Below are 22,887 nucleotides of genomic sequence, written 5' to 3'. Positions count from 1 at the left end.
GGTGCAGCCCGGCCTCCTTTGGGGCAGTGATGTCCCCCATTAATGATGTACCCCAATAATCATGTGCCCCATTAATGTTGTACCCCATCAACGATGTACCCCATTAATGATGTGCCCAACAATGATGTACCCCACTAATGATGTACCCCATTAATGTCGCCTCTTGTCCGTAGCCCCCAGGGCGAGGTGCAGCCCGGAGAGCCCGGGCCGGGCTGCAGGGCTGCAGGGGTTAACCCTGCGGCTCCCGCACCACCTCCCCGCCCGCCCGCCCTCCCTCCTCCCTCCCGCCGCCGAGGAATTTCCTAAAACACCCCCCCCCAAAAAAGTGGGAATATAACAATAATAAAAAAATATATAAAATACCCACCCTGCGGATCCCCCCTCCCGCTTCGATCTCCGCCTTTAATACCAACAAACAACTCCTCGACTCTCCCTAAAGGAGGCGCCTTTGATCGGAGCGAGACGAGCCCCGCCGGGCACCGGCACCGGCACCCCCGGGCACCGGCACCGCCGGCACGGCAGCACCCCCGGCACCGGCATCCCCCGGGCACCGGCACCGCGACCTCCGGGCACCCGCAGCCCCGGGCACAGGCGCCGCCGGGCACCGACAGCCCTGACACCGGCACCGGAGCGCTGCCGGCACCGGCATCCCCAGGCACCGACAGCCCCGGGCACCGGCATCCCCGGCTCCGGCACCTCGGGGCACCGTGCTCCGAAGCGACCGACCCCGGAACCGAGCCCGCGGCACCGCCGGGCACCGGCAGCGGGAGCGAAGCCCTCAGCGCGGACCCCGAGACATCACCGGGACATCACCGGGACATCACCGGGACATCACCGGGACATCACCGGGCAGCGCGCCCCGGGCACCGGGACCCGAGCCCTAGGGCACCAGCACTGGGCTGCGATGCTTCCCGGGGCGGGTCCCCTCGCCTTCCTCCTCCGGTGCCTCCTGCTCCTCTTCGCCTCCGAGAGCCGAGCCCGGGCTCGTAAGTCTTACCCGCGCTTGTCCCGGCGGCGCCGCTCCCCTCCGTGCCTCAGTTTCCCCGGCGCCGGGGCCCCGGGAGTTCGCGGGGCGCTTGGCGGGCACGGCCGAGGGCGCAGGGAGGTTTCTGAGCACGGCAGGTGCTGGACCCCCCTGGGATGTCCCGGGACATGCAGCCCGCCGGGTCTGCTGTCCTGCACTGCCGGGACACACATGGCTGTGTCCCCTGTGCCCGCTGCTGTCCCCGCCTGCTCTGCGGGGCTGCGGGGCACCGGGCACTGCTCTGGGACCTGCTGACGGGGCTGGGGGCTCCGGGGCCCGACGGGGGCGGGAGGAAGGGCCGGGACCCCCCTCCATGGGCTGGAAAAGCCACAGAACAGGAGGCTGTCTCACAGACCTTCCTCTGCACGGATCCCACCCTGCCCAAGTGCATCTCCCCTCCGAGAGGGGACGGGGCAGCGACAACGCCTCCCCCGCCCCAAACAAAGCCTCTGGGGGCTTTGCTCCAGATCCATCCCTTGTCCACCCCGCAGCCTCTCCCACTTTTGCTCCCAGCGGGCTGCTGAGGCACAGAAGGGGTGGGAAAAGGACGGGAGGTTTGTCACTGCCGCGGAAAGGCTTGAAGGACTTGGCCCGAGCTGCTCCTCAGGAGCTGGGAGGGCGCTGGGTGTGTAAATTGGGCCGGGAGGTGGGCTCGGCTTGGGCAAAGCGCTGGGACCCTCCCAGCGGGTGCTGGGCAACACCGCAGAGCCGCCAGGGCCGCGGGCGAACTGAAGCAGGACCTGCTGTGTCCCTGCAGTTATTCTTCCCTTTAATCTCCTGGAATCCCAGCGGAGCCTGCCGGTGGCTTTGTCAGGGTGATTTACAGCGTGCCTGCTGCCAGCAGTGCATTAGGCAGTCAAATAACCATCCTCCTGGAGTGAGGGCCCAAAACGTGAGCCCTGGATCGTCATCCCGACCGTGGGGTGTGCTGGGGGCACGGACGGGGCTGCAAAGCCCTGGAGAGCAAACTCCGGGAGAATTCAGCTCCTCTCCCTTCCCTGGGCTCATCCGAGGCTGCCAAAGCCGGCCCACAGCATCTGCCTCCTGAGCAGGGTGTGGGCGCGGGTCCCTGCCCCTGCCGGGCTGCCAGGGCAGGGCTGGAAGGGGAGGGAGCCCGTTCAGAAGGGCAGGCAGGTGTGAGTGAGGAGTTTGCTCTTTGCAGGTGGCAACAGCCCGTAAGCTGGGCATGAACTGCGCCGGGTCGGGGCAGGAAGGGCTCGTCTGCTCCGGGGGGAGTGTTGGGGGCCGTTTGCAGGACTGAAAGGTTGATGGAGGCTGGTGGCCGTGGGATTGGAGCAGGGCTGGAGTAGGGTCGCTGCCCAGCTCTGGAACACTCCAGCCGTGGAGGGCTCAGCCAGGACTCGCCCCGAGGTCAAGGGCAGGCTGGTTTGGGTGGCAGAGTCATCTCCCAATCGTGGAGTCATCATCAAATCGTGGACTTCTCTCCGCCGCCCACCTCTGCAGGCTCCCCCTTTCCTCAGGGCTGGTGTGCAGGCAGAGTGAAGACAGGAGTGAATTAGTTACGAGCAGGCTCATCAGCCAAGGGACCTACAGTGTCGTGGCTAAAAATAGGTGAGAAGCAGAAATGCTGGGGCTTGAAGGCAAGTCAGAAAAGAAGAATTTGCCCACAGAAACAGGCTATTTTAGGGGATTTGCACTCCAGCTGAAAAGAAGTATCAGAGGCACAGGTTACTGGGACGAAAGTGCTGCATTCTGAGTAATTCAGGGGCAGTGGTTGAACTCAAGGATGTTTTGGCTGGAGGCATTTGGACATCAGCATCTCTGGAGAGCACGGGGCAGTGGTTTTCCCCAAGAGCTTGGAAGCTGCTGCTTCATTTCTTTTTAACATGGTTGCTGGAGAAACGGGGGTTCCTGGGATTCCTCTGTCCTACAAGTTTGGATCCAGCAGGGATGAAGGGTGCTCTGAGATGGGAAGGACCATGATGGAAAGTGAGTGCTACCACAGCCTTGGTAAGGGAGAGGTGAGGGCTGCACACTCTGCTACAGGTAACAGAGCATTCCCGTGGGAAGGAGTGGGGGGAAGCAGGACCCTGTCTGCCTGGCTTCTCCACTCTGGAGAGCTCAGAGATGCTTCCTGAGGCTGCATTTTCAGAGGTACAGAGTTCTCCAGTCTCCCAAAGTGCCCAGAAGATATTTCCAGCCCAGAGCTGAGCGAGGCGAGTGTGCAGGAACTGATGTGGATGTGAGCAGAGTCTTTAGGATGCCACATGTCAGGGGCCCCGTGTGTTTTAGCCAGTCCCTTCTCAGCAAAGTTGCACTTTAAGCCCTTCATAAATACAAGGCTGTCACAGGAGCGCCTGGACTCTGTGTACCAGACAGTGCTCTTTACACTTTATTTATGACTGCTCTTAAAACTGGTTTGCACGAGCTGCCTCCCTCGTGCCCAGTACGGCCCTGGCTGGCAGGTGTGTGACCAGAGAAGCTCTGGGAGCTGAGAGCCCTGCTCCAGAGACAGCTCCCCAGGTGCCACCTGGGCATGCAGGGCCAGCCTTCCCCCCTCAGCCTTGGGATGGAACGGGAGAGGAGGAGTGAGGGGAGATGAGCAAGACCCCACAACCTCCTATTGAGCCATCACACTGCTCAGAACACTCCCAGAGACAGAATGACAGATCCCCACGTGGCTCGGGTGGCAAAGGCCATTAAAGATTCAGGACAGGTATTGTGGGAAGCTTTCCAGCTACCAGGAAATTGAAACCTCACCAGAGGCTGTGGCAGGAGCTCTGAGCAGCATCTTCACAAGGTGCTCCAGAGACACCAGTCCAATGGTGTGGAGAAACCCACCCTGGCTGCACCTCTCACACCACAAGAAGGGAATGTCTCCTTGGGATCACCTCAACAGCTTCAGACACCAGCCACCAACAAGATACCACCCCACAGCTTCTAGACCTGCTCTAGATCCAGTGAGAAGTAAACCCACACGACTTTTCTGAGTGTGCTGCTGCTGAAGGTGCAGTCAGTGAGCTCACCTTGCTGATCAGCACGGGAGGAATCCACTGCCACAAATGGCCTTTCACTCCATCCAAGTGAACTAGGACGATGTACAAAGTTCGGCCTCTGAACATGAAATTATTAGCCTGGCATGGGAAAAAATGGTCCAGAGCCTCCAGCTTTTAAGCCCCATCCATCCATCCATCCATCCATCCATCCATCCATCCATCCATCCATCCATCCATCTCCATCCTGCTCCTGCCCAAGCACGCTGGCACCTCTTGCCAAAACCCCAGCACTGTTGAGATGCCAACAAGTGTCGGCTGCTGCCCAGCCCTGCCAGTCAGCTTTAATTTTACCAGCAGGCCCTCTGCAGACATGAATCAGGCTGCTTTCGAGGGCTGGACCCAAACCAGGGCTCCACTTGTGATTAAATGTTTGCAGGAAGCAGCCAACTGGCATGGGAGCCTGCGAGCTGAGCGTCGCACCAAGGCAGCTCCATTTCTTCACCCTCAGCATAATTCATGGGGATGCTGCAAGCAGGGAGAGATGAGGTCATTTTCTCACCCTTTTGCAAAACCATGATTTTTTTTGTTTAGATTTTTAAATTTGTTTTGTTTTGGTTTTTTTTTTTTTTTTTGTTGTTGTTTGTTTTGTTTTTTCCTCTCTCCGCTGGGTTTCCTCATTCTCAAGCCACATGCTCACCAGTTCTGTGTGGTTTGCTCTAAGTTCATGACCTGCATGGCCAGCAGGTCAGGGAGTTGCTGACTCTCAAGAGCTGTGGGGACAATGTGAAGCCCTGATCAGGGAAAAGGAAGGAAAACCCCTCTGCCTGTCCCTCTGGTAACCCCAAAGCCACTGCAGACCCTCCCATGTGCTGTGCCTGGGCCAGCCAGCCTGGACAGCTGGTGGTCACCACTTCTGAAGGTGCAGTTTGGAGAATCAAGTGCCTAAAGCCATCCAAGACAGGCTCAAATCTGCTAGCAGGGCTTCAGCTGGAAAAGACCCATGAAGATTTTGTGGAGCCACAGGGCTGCCTTTCCTGCTGGCCAGAGGATCTGGCCGTGGTAGGGCATCACCTGAGGGTAGTCACGGGCTGAGGAGGGACTGCAGCCCACCCCAGCAAATTTGGGTGAATTTTGTCTGTTTGGCTGGGGAAATCCATCAAGCAGGTGGCATCTCCAGCTCCAGCAAGGTGGGACAGCACCAGCTGGGCCCTCCAAGCCCCTGCTGTGTCCCAGGGGACAGAGTGGAGCTGGGATGGCTCTTGGGGTGGTCAACACCACTGAGATAATTCTGAGCACCCTCTGCTATTTATTAAGCTCCCAACAGCCTGGCAGGGTCAGCACCCGCTGGTTCACCTGGGTCCATGCAGTGTGTGGTGGGCATCATGCCTTGGCCAACAGCCCTCCCCTGCCTCCCCAGGGTGCTGCAAGGTTTTAAAGACCCATAAATGCTCCAGGAGCTCTAAACTGCCTTTGAGCAATCAACCAAGCCACCTCCAGTTCCCTCGCTGACACAACCTTTAGAAGCACCTCCAGTTTTCAGCAAGGCTGGGAGCAGGTACACCATGAAAATCACCCTTGGACAGGAGTGTGCTCAGGAAGGGCTTGGGGTGACCCTCTGCCTGCTCAGGGGACAGTGGCAGCAGCACCCTGGCTCTTACAGGGTCCAGGCTCCTGCAGGGTCTGGAGCAATCTGGAGTCACACCAGTGCTGCGTCAAGGCAGGGGAAGCCAAAGGGCTGGGACGCACTGGGATGGCACAAACAACAGTGCTGCTTGTCCAGGGATCCTCCAGAGAATGAGCTGAAGCTCTTAGGCAGAGAGAAAGTTTTTCCCCAGAATGTGTTTTCACCCATAATTTTTCTGTTTGTTTTTTTCCCCCTTCCCTTTCTTCTTTTTGGTTTTTTTTGATAACAGTGAAAACGTCCCCTAAATTCAGGGTCTTCCATCTCTGTCACCACTCCCAACCATTCTGATCTCACTGGGGAAAACCCCACCCTGAAATCACCTGTCCATCTTGCATTGAGCATTTCTGTTTCAGAGTAAAAACTCGATTTTCTGCCTCAAACCCACCCATTCTGTTCCTTTCTTGCAAAGGGAGTCCAGTTTGCTCAGAGGGGCTGCCACTTGTGTCGGATGGAGCCCAGTGTAAAAATTGCATGCCAAACAAAAAAAAACCCCAAAACCCTGGGGGGAGCAAAATGAAAATCTGTGTTTGGTGGGTGGGGTGTGGGAACGAGGTGCAGGCTGTCCTTGCTCTCACACAGAGCTGCCCCAGGACCCAGCCCCTTTTCTCACCTGGCCTCTCCCGGTTCCTTGCAGGGCCGGAGGCGTTCTGCGACTTCAACGGCAAGAAGTACAGCCCGGGGGAGAGCTGGCACCCGTACCTGGAGCCCCAGGGGCTGATGTACTGCATCCGCTGCAGCTGCGCCGAGGCACGTCCCGCCCGGCCGCCGCGGCGGGCAGCGACCGCCGACCCTCCTAGCGCTGCTCATCAGGCTGCTGCTGCTGCTAATAATAACAACAATAACAACAATAACATCAGCAACAACAACAAAAATAATAATAATAATAATTATATTGCTGCTGATGCTGCTATTATTATTATTATTATTATTATTATTATTATTATTAATAATAATAATAACAGTGATATTAATGTTGCTGTGAATGCTCCTAATGCTGCTGCTAATGCTAATTCTGCTGCTAATTCTGCTGATGCTGCTAATAATAATGCTAATAATGCTAATGCTAATGCTAATAATAATACTGCACTGGGGCTTTGCTTGGCAGCTTTGAAGCAGATCGATCCTGCTCTCATTTGAGCAGAAGAGTTATTTTTTATGCAGGCAGATACTGATGGGCCAAGGGAAGGGTTCTAAACTCGAAGGAGATTTGGACTAGTATGTGCACAAACAATCCCTCCCGGTGAGGGTGGGCAGGCCCTGCTCAGGTGCCTGAAGCCCGGGTTCTGGAGCCCTGGTGGGCTGTGGGTGGCGGTGGCCGAGGGCTGCTGTGGGGGGATGGCTGAGGCACCAAGGCAGGGCTGGAGCCGTCCCTGGCGAGCCACAGCCTGCACACTGCTGCGACAGCGTGTCCCTCCTCCTGCGGGGCTGAACCGTGGGCTGAACGTTCCCTGTGAGCTAACCAAAGCCCTGTCTGTCTGTCTGTCTGTCTGTCTGTCTGTCTGTCTGCAGAACACCAGCATCAGGTGCTCCCGGATCCAGTGCCCGGCGCTGCCGTGTGCCAGCCCCGTCACGGAGCCGCAGCAGTGCTGCCCGCGCTGTCCCGGTGCGTGCACATCCCTCCGGGCAGGGGGACACCCTGGCCGTGCTCCCGCAGGGCGGCGACACCCAGCCCCGGCTGCTTTTTCCCTCCAAAAATCCCATTTTGATGGAAAAGGGCTCTCTGCCAGACCACCTTCTCCCCTCGCCCCCATCCCAAGAGCTTTGTAGGGACAAAATGTCAGTTCACACTTCTGGGACAAAACAGGAGCTGGCAATTTGTTCTGATCGTTTGCCAGCTAAGTGTCTTGGATTAAAAAAAAAAAAAAATTGAAAAAAATTTTTGAAAAAAAAAATTATAGTTTTTTAACGACTTTCTTGTCTGCACTGGACACTATCTCAAGTTTTAGCCCCAAAACTTTTTCTGCCTTACCACTAGTGATTGCCTAATTTTACCTCAATATGTTCAGTCTCACCTCAATATTTAGTCCCAAAACTTTCTCTACCCAAGTGCTGTCAGAGCTAGTTGGAAACCACCACCGATTTGAGAAATTAGGGGGAAAAATAGGAAAAAACCTCATTAATTTTCATTTTTTTGCTAATTACCCATGAGACAAGCCCTTTTTACCCGACTCCGTCTGAATCTGGCGATGGTTACAACCAGGGGAGGGAAAAACCCAATAATTTTGTTAAGAGCTTTGCGAGGCCAGGCTTCCAGGTTCTCCCTGTGCGCGGAGCTCAGGGCAGCTCCATCCTCCCAAACCATTCGGACCCTTCATTGCTGACCAGTCATGCATTGCCGTGACGCTTCAGAGCGCCCGTGGGCTGTGAAGGGTCCCTTCGGGGTGGGCTGGGGCTGGCTCTGACCCCGCTCCTTTCTCCTGCCCTTTCCGCAGAGCCCCCGCCGCCGTCCGGGCTCCGGGCGCCCGCCAGGTCGTGCCGCTACAACGGGACCACGTTCCAGCAGGGCGAGATGTTCAGCGGCAGCGAGCTGTTCCCCGGCCGCCAGCCCAACCAGTGTGTGCAGTGCAGCTGCTCCGTAAGCACCGCTGGACCAGCCCTCCTCCTCCTCCTCCTCCTCCGGCGCCGGGCAGCAGCACCCTGTGCTCTGCTGGCAGCAAAGCGGGGCAGGAGCTGGGCCAGCACATAAAGAAGGGGCAGAAGAGCGCCCAAAGCACCTTCCCCTGTCATCACACACAGGGGTTACCTCAGCTGTAACCTGTCCCGCCGCTCCCTGTGGGGCTGGGAGAGCTGCTCTGAGCCTCTGGGGTGGCAAGAGGAGTGACTGACATGTGGGAAAGATGCAGCTTTTGAGGGAGCTAAGAAGCCCAACTGGGTGGTGTGAAACAACAGGAAAGAGCCCCCCAGTCCAGCTGCCCGTGCCACTGTCCCCAGGCTCCTTGTCCCTCTCGGCTGTCACTCGGGCTCTGTGTATTGTCAGGGCAATGCCTCGGGTACAAAGGGGAAAATCAAGGGCTGGCTGTGCAGCCTTCACTGGGGGGATCTCCCCGGGCTGTGTCTGATGCTGTCAGCTGCTGGAACAGCTGCGTGAACAGCTGGTCTAACCCTCTTTGGGAACTGCCCCGAGAGCAGAGCCTCTGGGATAAATCCTGCTTTTTTGGGCACTGGTTCTCGGGGCAGGGCACTGCTGTGAGCTGCTGGGCAGGAGGAGGAGGAAGGGAGAGGCAGGTGTGGGCTCCCCAGGTGCAGAGCAGGATCTGCCAGATCCTGTCACCCACCAAACTCCCCTCGTGCCCTTCATGTGCCTTGCACAGCAGTTTGGCTTCCTGACGGGAGGAGAGGCAGCTGTGGTTTGGTTTTCTAAGGATATCCTTGGCTGACCTCTTGGTCTTGCTTGACTGGGAGCCTGTGGATACCCCAGAGAAAATTGCTGCGTGGAGAAGGCGACCTTGCTATCAAGGTCTGGCTGTGAACACCCTCTTTTACCCTTTGGCAAAGTAGCAAAAACTTATTCCTGCCACAAACTGGTGCAGATCCACTGACTGAGGTGGCACTGGGATGCACAACGGCCAAGGCTGGCCTCGACCTGTGGTTTTCAGTTTGAATCGCCTGCAGCAATGATATTTTCCAAATGATCCACTTGGGTTTATCCCTGCACCTCTGCGTGCTTGGCCCTGGTGTTGTGGAATCAACCAAGGGAGAGGGAGAGCAGAGCTTTGGTGTGGACCTGAACCTGGGCTCAGAGTCCTGCTTCCCTCTTCCACCCCTCTCCTCCGGGTCCTTTTCCTGGCAGGTGCCAAGAAAATCTTCCTGGGGGCTGTTCTGCAGGGCTGAGAGGTGTGTGGTGGCTGTTCCAGCCTGGCAACACTAGTGGTGCCTGGGAGGGAGGCACTGCCTGCCCTTTTTGGGGAAGAGCAGTGCGTTATCCATGGAACAGCTGTGCCAGGAGAGGACACAGCCCTGCAGGACGGACAGACAGTGCAGCAGGGACAGACTCCAGCTGCCAGCAGGTGCTGGATGATTAGTGGCATTGCAAGGATGATTGGTGGCATTGCAGGATGGATTACCAGGGAGCTTTTGGTCATGGCCTCATAAAATCCTGGTATGGTTTGGGTTGGATAGGACCTACGTGGGGGACATACAGCCCTTTACAAAGCTGACAGTGTGTTTTTCCCTCCTGCCCTCCTAGGAAGGCCAGATTTACTGTGGCTTGGTGACCTGTCCCGAGCTGCTGTGCTCCTCTCCCTTCAGCGTGCCAGACTCCTGCTGCCAGGTCTGCAAAGGTAATGGGGCTGGGAGAGAGGGCTGGCACACTCCAGCCGACAGCAGGAGCCATCTCAAGCCCCTGTGGCAGGAGTTTGGAAGCCTGGGCTGTAAATCAGGCTGCTTGTTATCTCTTGGTTGCACCAGGAAGCACAGGCTGAGGGCTTGGGGTTTCCTTGGATAATAGGAATTGCATGTGCAAGGCTTGGGTTTTCCTTGGCCGATAGGAACTGCATGTGCAAGGCTCCTGTCTCTCCAGACTGCCGGGCTGGCCAGCACGTGGAGGAGAGCTGCTTTCAGCCACAGAGAGCAAAGCTCCATTCAGCCCCCAGCCCCTTCCAGGACAATGTTTTTCCCTTGCAGATGGCTCCTTTGAGAAGCCCACGGAAGAGGAGCCCCTGCAGTTAAACAGAGGTGTTGTACGTGACTTTTGCATTTTAAAACTTTTTGCTTCTAGCACAGCCCCCTGAACAGCTCACAGAATGCCCTTGCACAGTCAGATCACCCCCAGCAGCTCTAGGAGGACACCCAGGTCCTTGCCCAGCAGAACCATGGACACCTGATTTGCAGGTGAATGTGCCATGGAATAGATTCTAGTGGGAGATACCAGCCTAGGTGAGAGCCCAGGCCACGAGGGACAGACTCCAGCACCTTGGGGACGTGGTTTGGTGCTGGACCTGGCAGAGCCAGGTGAAAGCTTGCACTCAATGACCCTAGAGAATTCTCCCAGCATAAATAATTCCGATTTATGATTCTGTGGTGTCTTTGGAATAGCAAAAGACCTGCAGGACCTGTAAATCTGGGACGCTTCTCCTCCTTGTTGGCCAGTCTCTCCAGGTTAAACAGCCAAAGGACCCTGTCAGAGCAGACCCAGAGGTGACCAGAAGCCGGGCCTGACCCTTGCCCATAGAGCCAGGTGCCCATATCTCTCTTGGGAGGGTTTTCCCTTCAGGAGAAGGTGTCTCCTCTCCCCTTGGGCACCCAGGCATCCTGCCTCCCACCAAGAGGGCAGTGCTGGGGCTGGCCACCACTCTGCCTTCCCCAGGCTGTTTGTATCAGCAGCCCCAGCAGGGAAAAAGTGACTCCCTGGCTCCTGGGTTCCTTCACGGCCACATTTCGGAGCTGGGCTGCCCATGCCAGCTCTGTGGGATTAGGTCACCCAGCTCCTGGCTCTGCCCTTTTCCATACTGCTCCACCACCTATAAAACCTCCAAAACAGACACAAGGGGACCCTTTGTGCAGCGTGCCTTGTCCCAGCACTCTGCTCCTGGAAGCCTGGGATGTTCCTGGGGTGTTCCTGGGGTGTTCCTGGCGTTTCAGTCCTGCTGGCTGGCAGCCCCACGCCGACTGCCCTGGTGCCTCCCAGGTGAGAGAGCAGGATCTGCCCATCCTCACCTTTCTGATCCTGCCTGAGCCAGACAGATGCCAGCCTTCCTTTTCCCACCTAGGAAAGACCAGCCCATTTTCCTGCGTGTTTTAGGGATGCAGGAGCTCACACGCTTCTCCAAGGGCATCGGGTTGAGCTTGGGTAGGGAAAGGCTCTGCCCAGTGAGAGTGACCCTCACGGGGAGGACACCAGTGTGGGGCACTGGCACTGCTCAGCACCCCTTGGGTGGTGGCAGCAGCAAGATGGGGAAGGGGCTGGAGCACAGGAGAGGCTGAGGGAGCTGGGAAGGGGCTGGAGAATCCCTGAGGGAGCTGGGAAGGGGCTGGAGAATCCCTGAGGGAGCTGGGAAGGGGCTCAGCCTGGAGCAAAGGAGGCTCAGGGGGGACCTTGTGGCTCTGCACAGCTCCTGACAGGAGGGGACAGCCAGGGAGGTTGGGCTCTGCTCCCAGGGAACAGGGACAGGAGCAGAGGGAACGGCCTCAGGCTGGGCCATGGGAAGCTCAGGTTGGATATTAGGGAAGTTCTTTCCCCCTAAAGTTTGTCCAGCCCTGGCACAGCTGCCTGGCATCCCCATCCCCTGAGGGATTTAAAAGCTGTGTGGCACCTGGGGACACGGGATAGTGGTGGCCTTGGCAGTGCTGAGGGAATGGTTGGGCTCCATGATCTCAGAGGAATTTTCCAGCCTTAATATTCTGTGATTTATATGGCTTGTGGGCCATTGCTTACCCCCATGGTCTCTGCCCCTTCCACTCCCGAGGGAAGGCGTGCAGGACACTGCATGGCTTTGTCCAGCATGCTTTGGAATGAGAACAACTCGACTGCTGGAGTCTGAGTCTTCTCTTTTCTCTGGCTGCTCACAGAGGCACTCCCAGGATCAGTGCTTGGGAGAGGTGGTGGGCAGGAAGGCCCCCGGAGCCACCGTGTCCACGGTTCTCAGCTCTTCCCTGGAGCTAATTCCCAGAGGCTTCAAACCCAAGGGAGCAGGTGGTACCACTGTGAAGATCGTCTTGAAAGAGAAGCACAAGAAAGGTAAGGGATGGAGGGGCCAGGCAGGGACTTAGAGTGGCTTCTCCAGAGCTTGGAATTCTTCAGGAATCTGATCCAGCGGCAGGTTTCCACTCCACCAGCAAGTCCTTCTCCCTACTCCTCCACAGCCAACCTCAACCAGGTGTCTCAGTCCTCATGCCCACAGTCTCCTGACTGCCACTCTCCAAAACGGGTTGGGAGAAGGCTGGTCCCTGGAGTGTTTTGGAGATCTGGGACTTGGGAAGGAAGGAGCTCAGCTGGAAGACTCCACATGGACCTTCCAGCACAGTGGCACACAAAGACAGGGTGCTGCTCCTCGTGCAAGGGCTGGCTCTGACCCAGAGCTGCCCCAGGTGTTCCTGCTGGAGTGCAGAGTAGGGAAGTGAGGCGAGGAGGGCAGCCCCTGGATCCACAGGGGGGAATAACAGCTCCCTTCTCCTCTTGGCCGCTCTCCCACCACTGTGCCTTCGGAAGGTGCCTTGGAGATGAAGGCCTGGAGGAAATTGTGGGACCTCCAGAAATTTCCGTGCAGGAGTCAGCAGGTGGCACTCTTCACTGTGCTTCACTCCTGCCACAGCCGGGGAGGGACCCTGGGCTCCCGAGGTCGGCAGGCAGGTGAGCTCCGGCCACCTTTGCCCTGTCCCGGCAGGGCGTCACACCTGGCACAGCCATCTCCTGCCACTGCTCCCTCTGCCCCACGGCACCTGCTGGCTGGCACCTGCTGGCTGGCACCTGTGGCTCCCTGAGGCACCTTCTGGTCCCATCCCACCTTCTGAGGTGTCCCATGCTGCTGCATCTCCTGCCAGAGGAGCTGGCTCCACCTCGCAGCAGGAGCTGCGAGCTGCTCCAAGGCTGTGCCTCCGCCGAGCCTTGGGCTGACGAAGGGGAGGATTTGTGTCCACAGGCAGCTCTCCTCTGTCTCTCCTGCAGCCTGTGTGTACAACGGCAAGACCTACTCCCATGGGGACGTGTGGCACCCCGTGTTCCGGCTCTACGGCCTGCTGCCCTGCATCCTCTGCACCTGCAGGGACGGCGTCCAGGACTGCCACAAGGTCACCTGCCCCAAGGAGTACCCCTGTGAACACCCAGAAAAAGTAGATGGGAAATGCTGTAAAGTATGTCCAGGTAGGTGGGATCCTGCCTGCTTCTGCAGCTGCCTCCCAGGTCCTTCCCCAACCTTGGATTAAAGCCTCAGGCTGACAGACCTGCAGGGATTCAGGTTGCTGGTGGCTAGAATTCACACCAGACAGGTTCAGCAGGGTTGGAGGGCAGCAGGGCCTTCCCAAGGTAAGGAAGATCCCCAAGACCCCCACAAGGTTCCATCTGTTGCGAAGATGAGGTCTGGACTTGTGCTCCAGACTGAGAGTGCTCGGACGGAAGGTGCTTTCAGGGGAGAGGACACACAGCCTGCTCTCCAAACCCCCAGGTGGCACAGAAAGCAGAGGGTTAAATTGGGCCAGCTGAGGTGTAGGTGTGAAAGGAGGAGCGAGGACACTTCCCAGGAGAGGGGCTGTCTGTGGCACTGTGGTTTGTGGGAATTGGAGCCCCCATCTCTGGAAGGGGAGGTTGAACACACAGGTTTTAGGGTGCTCCAGGCAGAACTGGGCTGGGACATGGAAAGGGGCTGGAGCCACAGGAGCGGCTGAGGGAGCCGGGAAGGGGCTCAGCCGGGACAAAAGGAGGCTCAGGGGGACCTTGTGGCTCTGCACAGCTCCTGCCAGGAGGGGACAGCCAGCGGGGTCGGGCTGTGCTCCAGGGAACAGGGACAGGAGGAGAGGGAACAGCCTCAGGCTGGGCCAGGGGGGGCTTGAATTGGATGTTACAGACAATTTCTTCCCCCAAAAGGTTGTCCAGCCCTGGCACAGCTGCCCAGGGCAGTGGTGAGTCCCCATGCCCAGGGAGATTTAAAGGCTCTGTGACACCTGGGGACATGGGCCAGCGGTGCCTTGGCAGTGCTGGGGGAGCAGTTGGACTTGGTGATCTCAAAAGCCTTTTCCAAATTTAATGATTCTGCAATTCCATGGTGAAGACCTCTTTTCCCTTTCTGTTCAGTGTGCTTTGGGTCTCTCAGCTCCCTGGTCTGTGGAAAGCTGTTTGCCTTAAGCCACGGAGCTGGCAAAGACGTGGCAGGGTGGGACAGCTCCTGCTGCTCCCTCCCACTGGAGAACGCTTTGTGGGTGATACCTCTCTGTACTGGCATTTATCAGGAGATGTCCAGCTGATGGACCACCCACTGCCTCCCAGGGAGGCTAAAGGTACCTGAGTGTCTTTGAGTCTGGCTGGAGGGGCAGCAGGCTCTGATCCACAGCTCCCAGGGGTTTCTGTGCAGGGGTCCCACCCAGGAGAACAAGGAAAGGGCACTGCCACGATTTGGAATGGCTGCAAAGTTGCTTGAGCTGAGATTTTCGAGGTTTTCCAGCCCCTGAGGGGAGAGGTTCTGGGATGGCCTCCTCAGGGGAGCGAAGGGCAGAAGCTCAGCTTGTTTTAATAAGGTTTTTGATATGTTTCTGAGCAGGATTTACGATGTGGTGCCGGGTGGGAATGGGATGTGATGACTGAGCAGAACCCTTCCAGTCTTGCATTCCCACTCTAGTGGGTCTCTCTGGTTTAAATCTGACGACTTTCCCTGCTTGGGTCTCTTGTCTGCTGCTCAGACTTCATTTTATTTCCAATTAAACACCCTGATGCAGCCAGAATGATTGTGCTCCTGCCTTCCAGCTCTCACAGACAGCGCTCACACACACATTGCTCAGCCAGGTTACATCCTGGCTTTGCCCAGGCTCTTTTTCAGGTGCTTTCTGTGACTGTCCTTTTCTTCCTCCTTTGTATCACTAACTTAGGAATGCTAAGTGATTTTTCCAAAGGGACCCCGACCCTGGGAATTGCGGTGATGTGTTGTGTGGATGGGGGGACACTGCTGTGGGCAGAGCTGGTGACCACCACCTGTGTCCCTGCTCCTCCTCCCCATGCTGTGGGGGTGTGAAGCTCCTTGGCTGTTAAATTCCCGTTGAATTCCAGGGGTTCCTTTCCTGCTGGGAAGGTGGGGCCTTAATCAGATCTCAAAGGGCTTTTCCAGCTTGAACAGCTGCACACTTCTGGGAATGCCCTGGAGCAGGGGAAGCTGAAGGCCCTGGGACAGAGGTTTCCCTGGGACAGGTGAGGGTGCTCACCCTCCTCTTCCTCACGCTGAACTGCAGAGCTGAGCTCCTGTCCTCTGGCTGCTGAAAAGCTTCGCTTCCCTTTAAACTGGGATTTCCATTGCCTCTCAGAGAAGAAGGGCTCAGGAGCACCCCAGAAAGCCTGGGGGAGAGCAGAATCAGGCCTAAAATAACTGTCTTACTAAAATAAACCCCAGGCATCTATTTATAGCAAACTTTCTTTCGAGTAGTGTGAAAAGCTTCAGCATCCAAACTGACTGGGAGAACAAGGCTAAATTCAGCAGAGCTGGGCTCCTCTGCGTTCCAAGGACCACAACCAAAGGCAATAAATCTCCTTCCAAAACCACGGGGCATTCTTAATTACTCCAGATACATTAAAAAAAAAAAAAAAAAAAGAAGGGAAAATTAGCATCCCTTCTTTACCAAGAATGCTGAAAAAGTCACGTAGGACCCAGGGTGGATGTCCTTGCGGTGACACCCTGTGTGGGGAGGGGGCTGGAGCTGGTGCTGAGCTCACCTGTGGGCCCAGGCTCCCCTGCTGTGGGCCCATCCCTTTGCTCCCCTGATGTTCCTCCCCAGCAGGAGCGAGATGGGAAGTGGGGAACCCAGCCCCTGCTTGGTGGCCGTGGTGGCATCAAGGTCACTGAGGGACTATGGGGGATCCAGACGGACAAAACCCCCCTTCCCCATCTCTGCTGGCACAGAGGCTGCTGGGGTCAGGGGGAATGAAAAACATGAGAATGAGAAGGTCCACAGCTCCTTTATCAGCCTCTCCTTTGCTGCTGCTCCTGGGGCTGGGATCACGGGACCGCGCCCCATGGCACCAAAGCCAGCGAGATGCCTTTTCCCTGGCCTGGCTGCTGAGATGGTCCTTCCTGCCCCTCTTTAATGAGCTGTGTCCCTGTTTGTGCTCAGAAAGCAGAGTCAAACCCACGGAGGAGGTGGCCACCCCCCGGTGTGGCAGTGGCCCCAGCCGTGTCCTGGTGTACGCCTTCGTGCCACCGCGCTCCGAGCCCTCCAAGGAGATCCTCAGGACTGTGGCCATCGAGAAGGAGCTGGCAGAAGAGGTGGAAATCTACAACTGGAAGCTGATTAAAGGTGAGCACCATTGTGAAAGCAGCCAGCAGAGCGGGAGGTGTGTGTGGAAACCTGATGCTTTCCAAGCTTTGTTCGGTTTTTCTGGCTTTTCTCGAGGCGCTCCACCCCTTGCGTGGTGAATCAAAACCTGCTGACAGCAGGCTGGCTTTCCTGACTCCCCCATTTCACACCCTTTCCCTGCATTCCATGCAGACCAGGGGCTGGAAACCACTTCTGGCCCCACTAACCTCACCATGAGCTGCAACACCGTCTGGGGGCACAGCACGTGGGCAACCAGGACAAGGGCCTGGGGGCTGTTCCTCCAGACCTCCCTGCTCTCGTGCCAAAGGCACGTGGAAAACAAACAAAGGAATTGTTCTGGTGGCTCTGTGGTTCTGCTTTCACTCTTTTTTTTTACACCCCAGTCCACCTACAGCTTGAAAGCTGCTGCAAAGGTGCACACAAGGGGGATGAATTGTCCCCAGCCCACTTTTTGGATGGGTGGGTTTGGATGCTCCTTCCTGTTGGTGTGTGCTCCGGAGGTCAAGGCACAGCAAACACACTGTCAAAAGGCTCCGATCTCTCGCTCCTTCCCCACACACACCTTCAGCTCTGCTCCTGTGGATGGGGGAGTCTGGGGACACCTGGTCCAGCAGATATCTGTGCTGTGTCTCTGAGGCCCAGGGAAACATCCCAGTGCCCCATTCCCGAGTTTCCGCTGGACACACTCTACCCCAAAGAACTTGAGTGCTTCAGGTGGGTCGTACCTTTTCTATGATGCAGTGACCCTTGCCCTGTGTCTGCTGGACTTGTGCAGCCATCCTGGTCTCCTGGTATGCCCGTGTTCCACATCACTCCCTGGGGAGACCTCGGGAACGGCTGGACAGCAGCTGAGACGGAGATGGAGCCCTGGTGCCACCACGTTCCCATCCTGTCCCTGCCACGCTCCCTGCTGCCCGTGCTGCCCCTCCTCAGTGGGGCCTCCCTCACAATGGCACCTTGTGGCTGAGGACAGCTCGGGGCCCCGCCGCTTCCTCCCCTGGCTCCTTGGCAGGGGCAGCACCCAAACCCTCTCGGCACCTTCCGAGGCCAGCAGCTTCAGTCTGCATGGAGCTCCCCAGCCCTGCCAGCCAGGGACAGGGGAGGCCCTTGTCCCCGAGGCCAACACAGCTCTTTTGCTTGGCAGAGTGCAGTGTTGTTGTTGGGAAAGAGCATGAGCTCACTCACATATGGATTCCACCTCTCCGTGGGCCACGGCTCCACCAACACAGCGGCGTGTGTGGAGCAAAGAGCCTGCAAGTCACACCTGGACCTGCTCCATCTGCCTTTGTATGGGCTCATGATACCTACGTGGCCTCATCTATTTCTGGGCTGGGATGGTTTCCTCCACGGAGCAGGAGTTGGGAGGAGAAACCAGCCCCAATTCCAGCCAAAAGCTTTACCCAGCTGGCTGGTGGCGCACAGCTGGCCTCCAGAAGAGTTGCAGTGTGGGCTACCCCATCTCTTTAGGGGTCTGAACATCACCAGGAGTTTTGAAAATCTGATGTTTCTGATGTTTCTGGCCTGTTGTCCTCTCACTAGAGGCCCTGTGAAGAAATCCATGCCCATCTCTCTCACAAATCCCCTTGAAAGCACTGAGAATGGTGCCCCAGCAGCTCGCTCCATCCCAACCCGAGGGCTGCCAGGAGTGCTCCTGCCTGTTGGACGGGACGTGTGTGCCAGGAAATGGCACTGCCCTGTGCCAGCTCCATCCATCCTGCCTCTCCATTGGTGAACTGTCCTTAACTGGTGCTATCCTGTTCCTGCTGGGGCACGGCCTGCCCTCCTCTGCTGCTCCCCAGCTCCTGGGATGTTGGGAGTGACCCTCCCGGGGAGCCAGAGGTCTCAGCCAGCTCTCTGAGAGCTCTTGGGCAGCATCATCTAGGTCAGTTGATTAAAAGATGTTTATCTCTTGCAGCTCTTGTTTAAAATATCCTCTTGGTTACTAATGTGCTGGAAAGTGCTTCATCAGCCCTGGGACTGTAAGCACACCCTCCTGCTCCTTTCTAATTATAGACCAGAAGAATTTATTGAACACTTGTGCCCTTCTTGCGTCAATAACAGTTTTATTATCTCCATCCAGTGTCTTCTTTTGTTACTGGTAGGACTGCTTTACCCAACCCACTGAAAGGACTAAATAACAGTCCAAAAATCCATCTATTTCTCTCTCTGCCTTTGACTTCCTGTACTAATTTTCCACATTTGATAACATCTCATTTATTTGGTTTGTGAGGCAGTTCCCCTTCATTACATACCCTTTTCATGTGTAATTGCTGCTGGGAATCAGGGAAAGTCTCTTAACCAAATAAGGGGGACCACGTTGCCTCTCACATCTGCTGGCAGCAAGGGGCTGGATGTTCCAGGAGCCTGAGTGAGAGGTGGGGAAGGATATTCCAGGCATACCTGCCTGCTTTGTCATGCCTTGCAGGAGAACAGGAACACCAGAAGCCCTGATCCCACAGGAAGGGCACTGTCATTGCTAAACACAGGTTCTGGTTTGCAGGGGTCAAACATCTGAGTCAGACTCCTCCACTGAGGGTCAGTGCTGGCAGGGGCAGAAATACCAATCTCTGCTGGGGTCACTTGTGTTTTTTTCTGTCCTGGAGCAATTTCAGCACTGCTGACCAAGAAACCTTTGGTGCCTGGCTGCTTCCAGGAAAGGAGATCATCTGAGCATGGAGGGGAACACTAGAGTTTGAGAGTGAGCAGAGCATCCCCTTGCTCTCACCTTTATTTCTTTTATGCTTTCAGGGGGAGATTGGAACTCCTGAAGGGCAAGATGCTTTCTGGAGCAACAAAATCCAATTGCTTTCACCTGCTCCATGGTGAAACTCCATCCTGAGTCAACAAGCAGTGGCTGCTTTCATAGAACCATAGAATCTTAGCAAGGTTTGCGTTGGAAGGGAGCTTCAAACCTGCCCTGTTCCACACCCCTGCTGTGGACAGGACACCTTCCATTATCCCAGTTTGCTTCAACCTGGCCTTGGACACTTCCCCACTTGTGTGGCAGCCACAGCTTCTCTGGGCAACTTGTGCCAGGGCCTACAAGGAAGAATTTCCTCCTAATATCTAATCTGATACTTATATGAGACGTCTCCTGTCCTTGGCCAGCCCTGGCTCCATTGCCAGCTCCCACCAGGCTCTGGCAGCAGGTCCTGCACCAAACCAGGGCCCTGGGGCAGGCAGTGTCAGGAGGGGACAGAGAATCCAACCCTGTGTGAGCCTTGAAGTGGGCATTGCAGAATCTGATGCCCTGTGTCCCCCTCTGCAGGAATATTCCATCTGATCCAGACCAAGAAGATCAGCAAGCAAGAATTCAAGCAAGAAGCACAAAACTTCAGGCTGATCACTAGGACAAACGAAGGTAGGGAGAGAAAAATCCCCTTTCCTCACTCCTCCAGCACTCCCTGCCCCAAACAACCTCCTGATTTCCTGCTCTGCTCTGGCCCTTCCAAAAGGCTGTGTGAATCCCAGCATGGTGTGGGGAGCTGAGCTGTGGGGACAGCACTTGTGCAAGTGTAGCTGTGCTGGGGCTGACCTGTCTTCACACCCCACGCAACACTCCTGGTTACAGCCACATTTTCACTTTATGGCATAGGAAAGGGCAGCCAGCTTTCTAAAAGTGGCTGCACTCTTGTGAAATCCAGAGGTTTTGTCTCTCCAGAGCCCGTAAAACTGTTTGATTTTTATATCTAATCCATCTGGTGCTCCTGGGAGCAAGGGGGGAGAGAAAAAAAAATGGTGCAAGGGATTAGCAAAAAATTGAGCTGTTGAAATGTGTTTTAAAACCATTCAGGATGTTCCAGGATGTGCGTAAACATGACAAAGAGCAGGAATGCCTGTGCACGGGCTGGGAGTGCCTCGCTGCTCCCTGCCGGCTGGGCTGGAGTTTAGTGGGATAGGCTCGGCTCAGAGCCGGGCCCGCACTCGGGGCACATCAGCACTCCCAGTGCCCCGGGAGTTGTTCTCACCCCCAGTCCCTTTGAGACAGCACCTTTTGATCAAACAAACCCTGGGGGATTTTCCAGTCCCTGCTCCCAGGCTGGGCTTCACACCCTGGTGGAGTCTCTGGCATGTGCCTCCTTCTTCTTGCCTCAGTTTCCCCTGACCAAAAGCCCTGTTGTGAAACCGTCCCGCCGCCGTGGCTGCAAGTTCTAGGAAAGCTGTGACCCGTGATTTCTTCACAGCAGAAGATTAATTCAGCCAGAAAACATTCCCTCCACCCCCGGGGTGATGACATTGGGGCTGCATAATCCTTGCTGGGTTTGCACTGAGGGGAGAGAACACCTGGAGGGGAAGGAAGCACCTCCAGCCACCTCCTGCACATCTGGGGATTCTTTTGGGGAGCAAGGAGAGGGACTGGGACACTTTGTCGTGGTTTAAGGGGGGTATCACAGCTCCACATTTGATTTGCTGGGAGTCTGCAGCTCCTTGGGGGAATCAGAGGGATTCCTTCCCTCTTCTTCTGCAGCAGGATTTTCCCCTACCGTAGGTTGCTGAATGAAGACCCAAGGCTGAGGCAGCAGCAGAAAAATGAATATAAATGGGGAGAGATTGAGCAACCCACCCCAAAATGGGGCTGACAGAAGGGAGGAGAGAACCATACCTGTCCAATGGCCATGAAACTGAAATTTTGGCTTTCTGAGGTTGAGACAGAAGCAGAATGCTTCCTCCCCTGAGAGGCAGAAAGTCAGCCCAAATCCAAGACATGCCAGGGAGGACGTGGACCTGACACCATGTCAGAGCACCCTTTAAAGCGGTGCAGAGGGAGGTTTGTCCCTGTTTCAGCCTGAGCCCCTTTTCTTTTCAGACTGTGTGAGTGTTTTGCACAGAAAGCATTGTAAGTGCCACTGACTGTGCCATTACTGCATTGCAAGGGTGAGAGCCCCTCCGAGCCCCGTTTTAATTACAGTACCTGTGGCTGGGATCACTGGTGAGCTGCTCCGAACACGGCCTGGCCCGAGGCTGTTGCTAATGTGCGTCTGTCCCTGCTGATCCAGGTCACTGGAACATCTTCCGAGCGCAGACGTCGGAGCTGAGGATGACGGAAAGCCCAGAAAAGGAGATAAAGACCTCATAAAGCCAAGAACTTTCCTCTAGCTATCGATTTATCTACACACAGACACACATACACATATATACCAACTCCAGAGCTGCATATTCCATAGACTGGCACTGCAATACAGGTTACACTAGTGGAAATTCCAGCGACTCCAGAGAACGATCCCAACCCGTCGGAGCCACAGCCGGGCGGGTGCCTCTCTCCACCTGCCGCTGCCCCAGAGGTGTGGGATGAGCACAGGCAGGAGGGACAGACGGCCCTCCGGAGGGGTGGGACCTGGTGCCACACGAGGAGGAGGAGGAGGAGGGATCCATCCTGGACACCCCGGCGTTCCTGAAGAGCGCAGCAAAGCGGGACATGACTGTGCTTCTCATCAGCTGCTGGGGGAAGGGTGACCCGCAAAGGGAGAAAAATCATCCCTGCTTCTCTCCTTGGAGCCCCTGGGAGCTGCAGAGGGGTTTCTTTGGCTGGATGCCCTCCAAGGGCTGTTTCTGAAAAACCTCCTCTCTTCCAGCTGGGATGATTCTTTTCCCTCTTTGCAGGTCACTTGAAGATGTAGGTTTTGGGAGGACCCACCTGCTGGCAGGGTCTGAGACCCTGCTCACTGCACTAAGGTCGCTGCTCAGCATTTATTGTGCTATATATTTATATCTATCCTATATAATATCTACCGGGCTGTATTCACAGGAGGGGCATCTCCCAAAGGGCAAACAGGATCATTTCTGCAGCACGGGGAGGAGGGCGTGCAGCAGCATCCCCTTCCCCCTGTCTGGAAACAGCTTTGGGGGATTTTCAGGTTGTTTTGGTACATATATTTATCCCTGGATTCTCGTTTTATTCTGTTTTGATAAATCTATTTATTTGGAGATCCAACTCTGTCTGACAAATCTGATTAAAAGTCTTCTTGATTCAGCTTCCTGTGCTGGTTCTCCTTTCCCTGTAGGGTCTGTGTTAAAGCTCGGGGGGCCTGGTTCCCTTGCACTCACTCGGGGCTGGGATGCAGAGAAATCCCACAGCAGCTTTGCTCATCCATAGGGGATCACCCCTTCCCATTTGCTGGTGGTCTGCCCATGGCTCTGGGCTGAAAACAGAGCTTGGGGCTTGGGCCCTGGGCTGGCCCTGCTCACCAGGGCCCCACAACGGGGCTGAGGTGCCCAGGTTTATCCAGGAGAGAGCCCCTGTGGGGCTTTGAGCATGAGGGGGGCTCCCCATG

General features: G+C 56.3%; 1 protein-coding gene across 1 annotated transcript; it reads left to right on the top strand.

Moving 5' to 3' along the window:
- Positions 1 to 904: 904 nt before the first annotated feature.
- On the top strand, positions 905 to 21,692 carry CHRDL2 (chordin like 2; the record flags this gene model as incomplete). Its single annotated transcript, XM_084201076.1, has 11 exons — positions 905 to 986; positions 6,300 to 6,412; positions 7,175 to 7,268; positions 8,098 to 8,240; positions 9,852 to 9,945; positions 10,289 to 10,344; positions 12,173 to 12,341; positions 13,269 to 13,463; positions 16,412 to 16,594; positions 19,884 to 19,976; positions 21,613 to 21,692. The coding sequence occupies 11 exons, from the start codon at positions 905 to 907 to the stop codon at positions 21,690 to 21,692; spliced, it is 1,302 nt and encodes a 433-aa protein (XP_084057202.1).
- Positions 21,693 to 22,887: the final 1,195 nt, after the last annotated feature.

The sequence above is a fragment of the Fringilla coelebs genome, assembly GCF_963513975.1.
Source record: "Fringilla coelebs genome assembly, chromosome: 2".
NCBI lineage: Eukaryota > Metazoa > Chordata > Aves > Passeriformes > Fringillidae > Fringilla > Fringilla coelebs.
The sequence above is the reverse complement of the archived record's forward strand: the minus strand, read 5'-3'. Positions and strand labels throughout refer to the sequence as shown.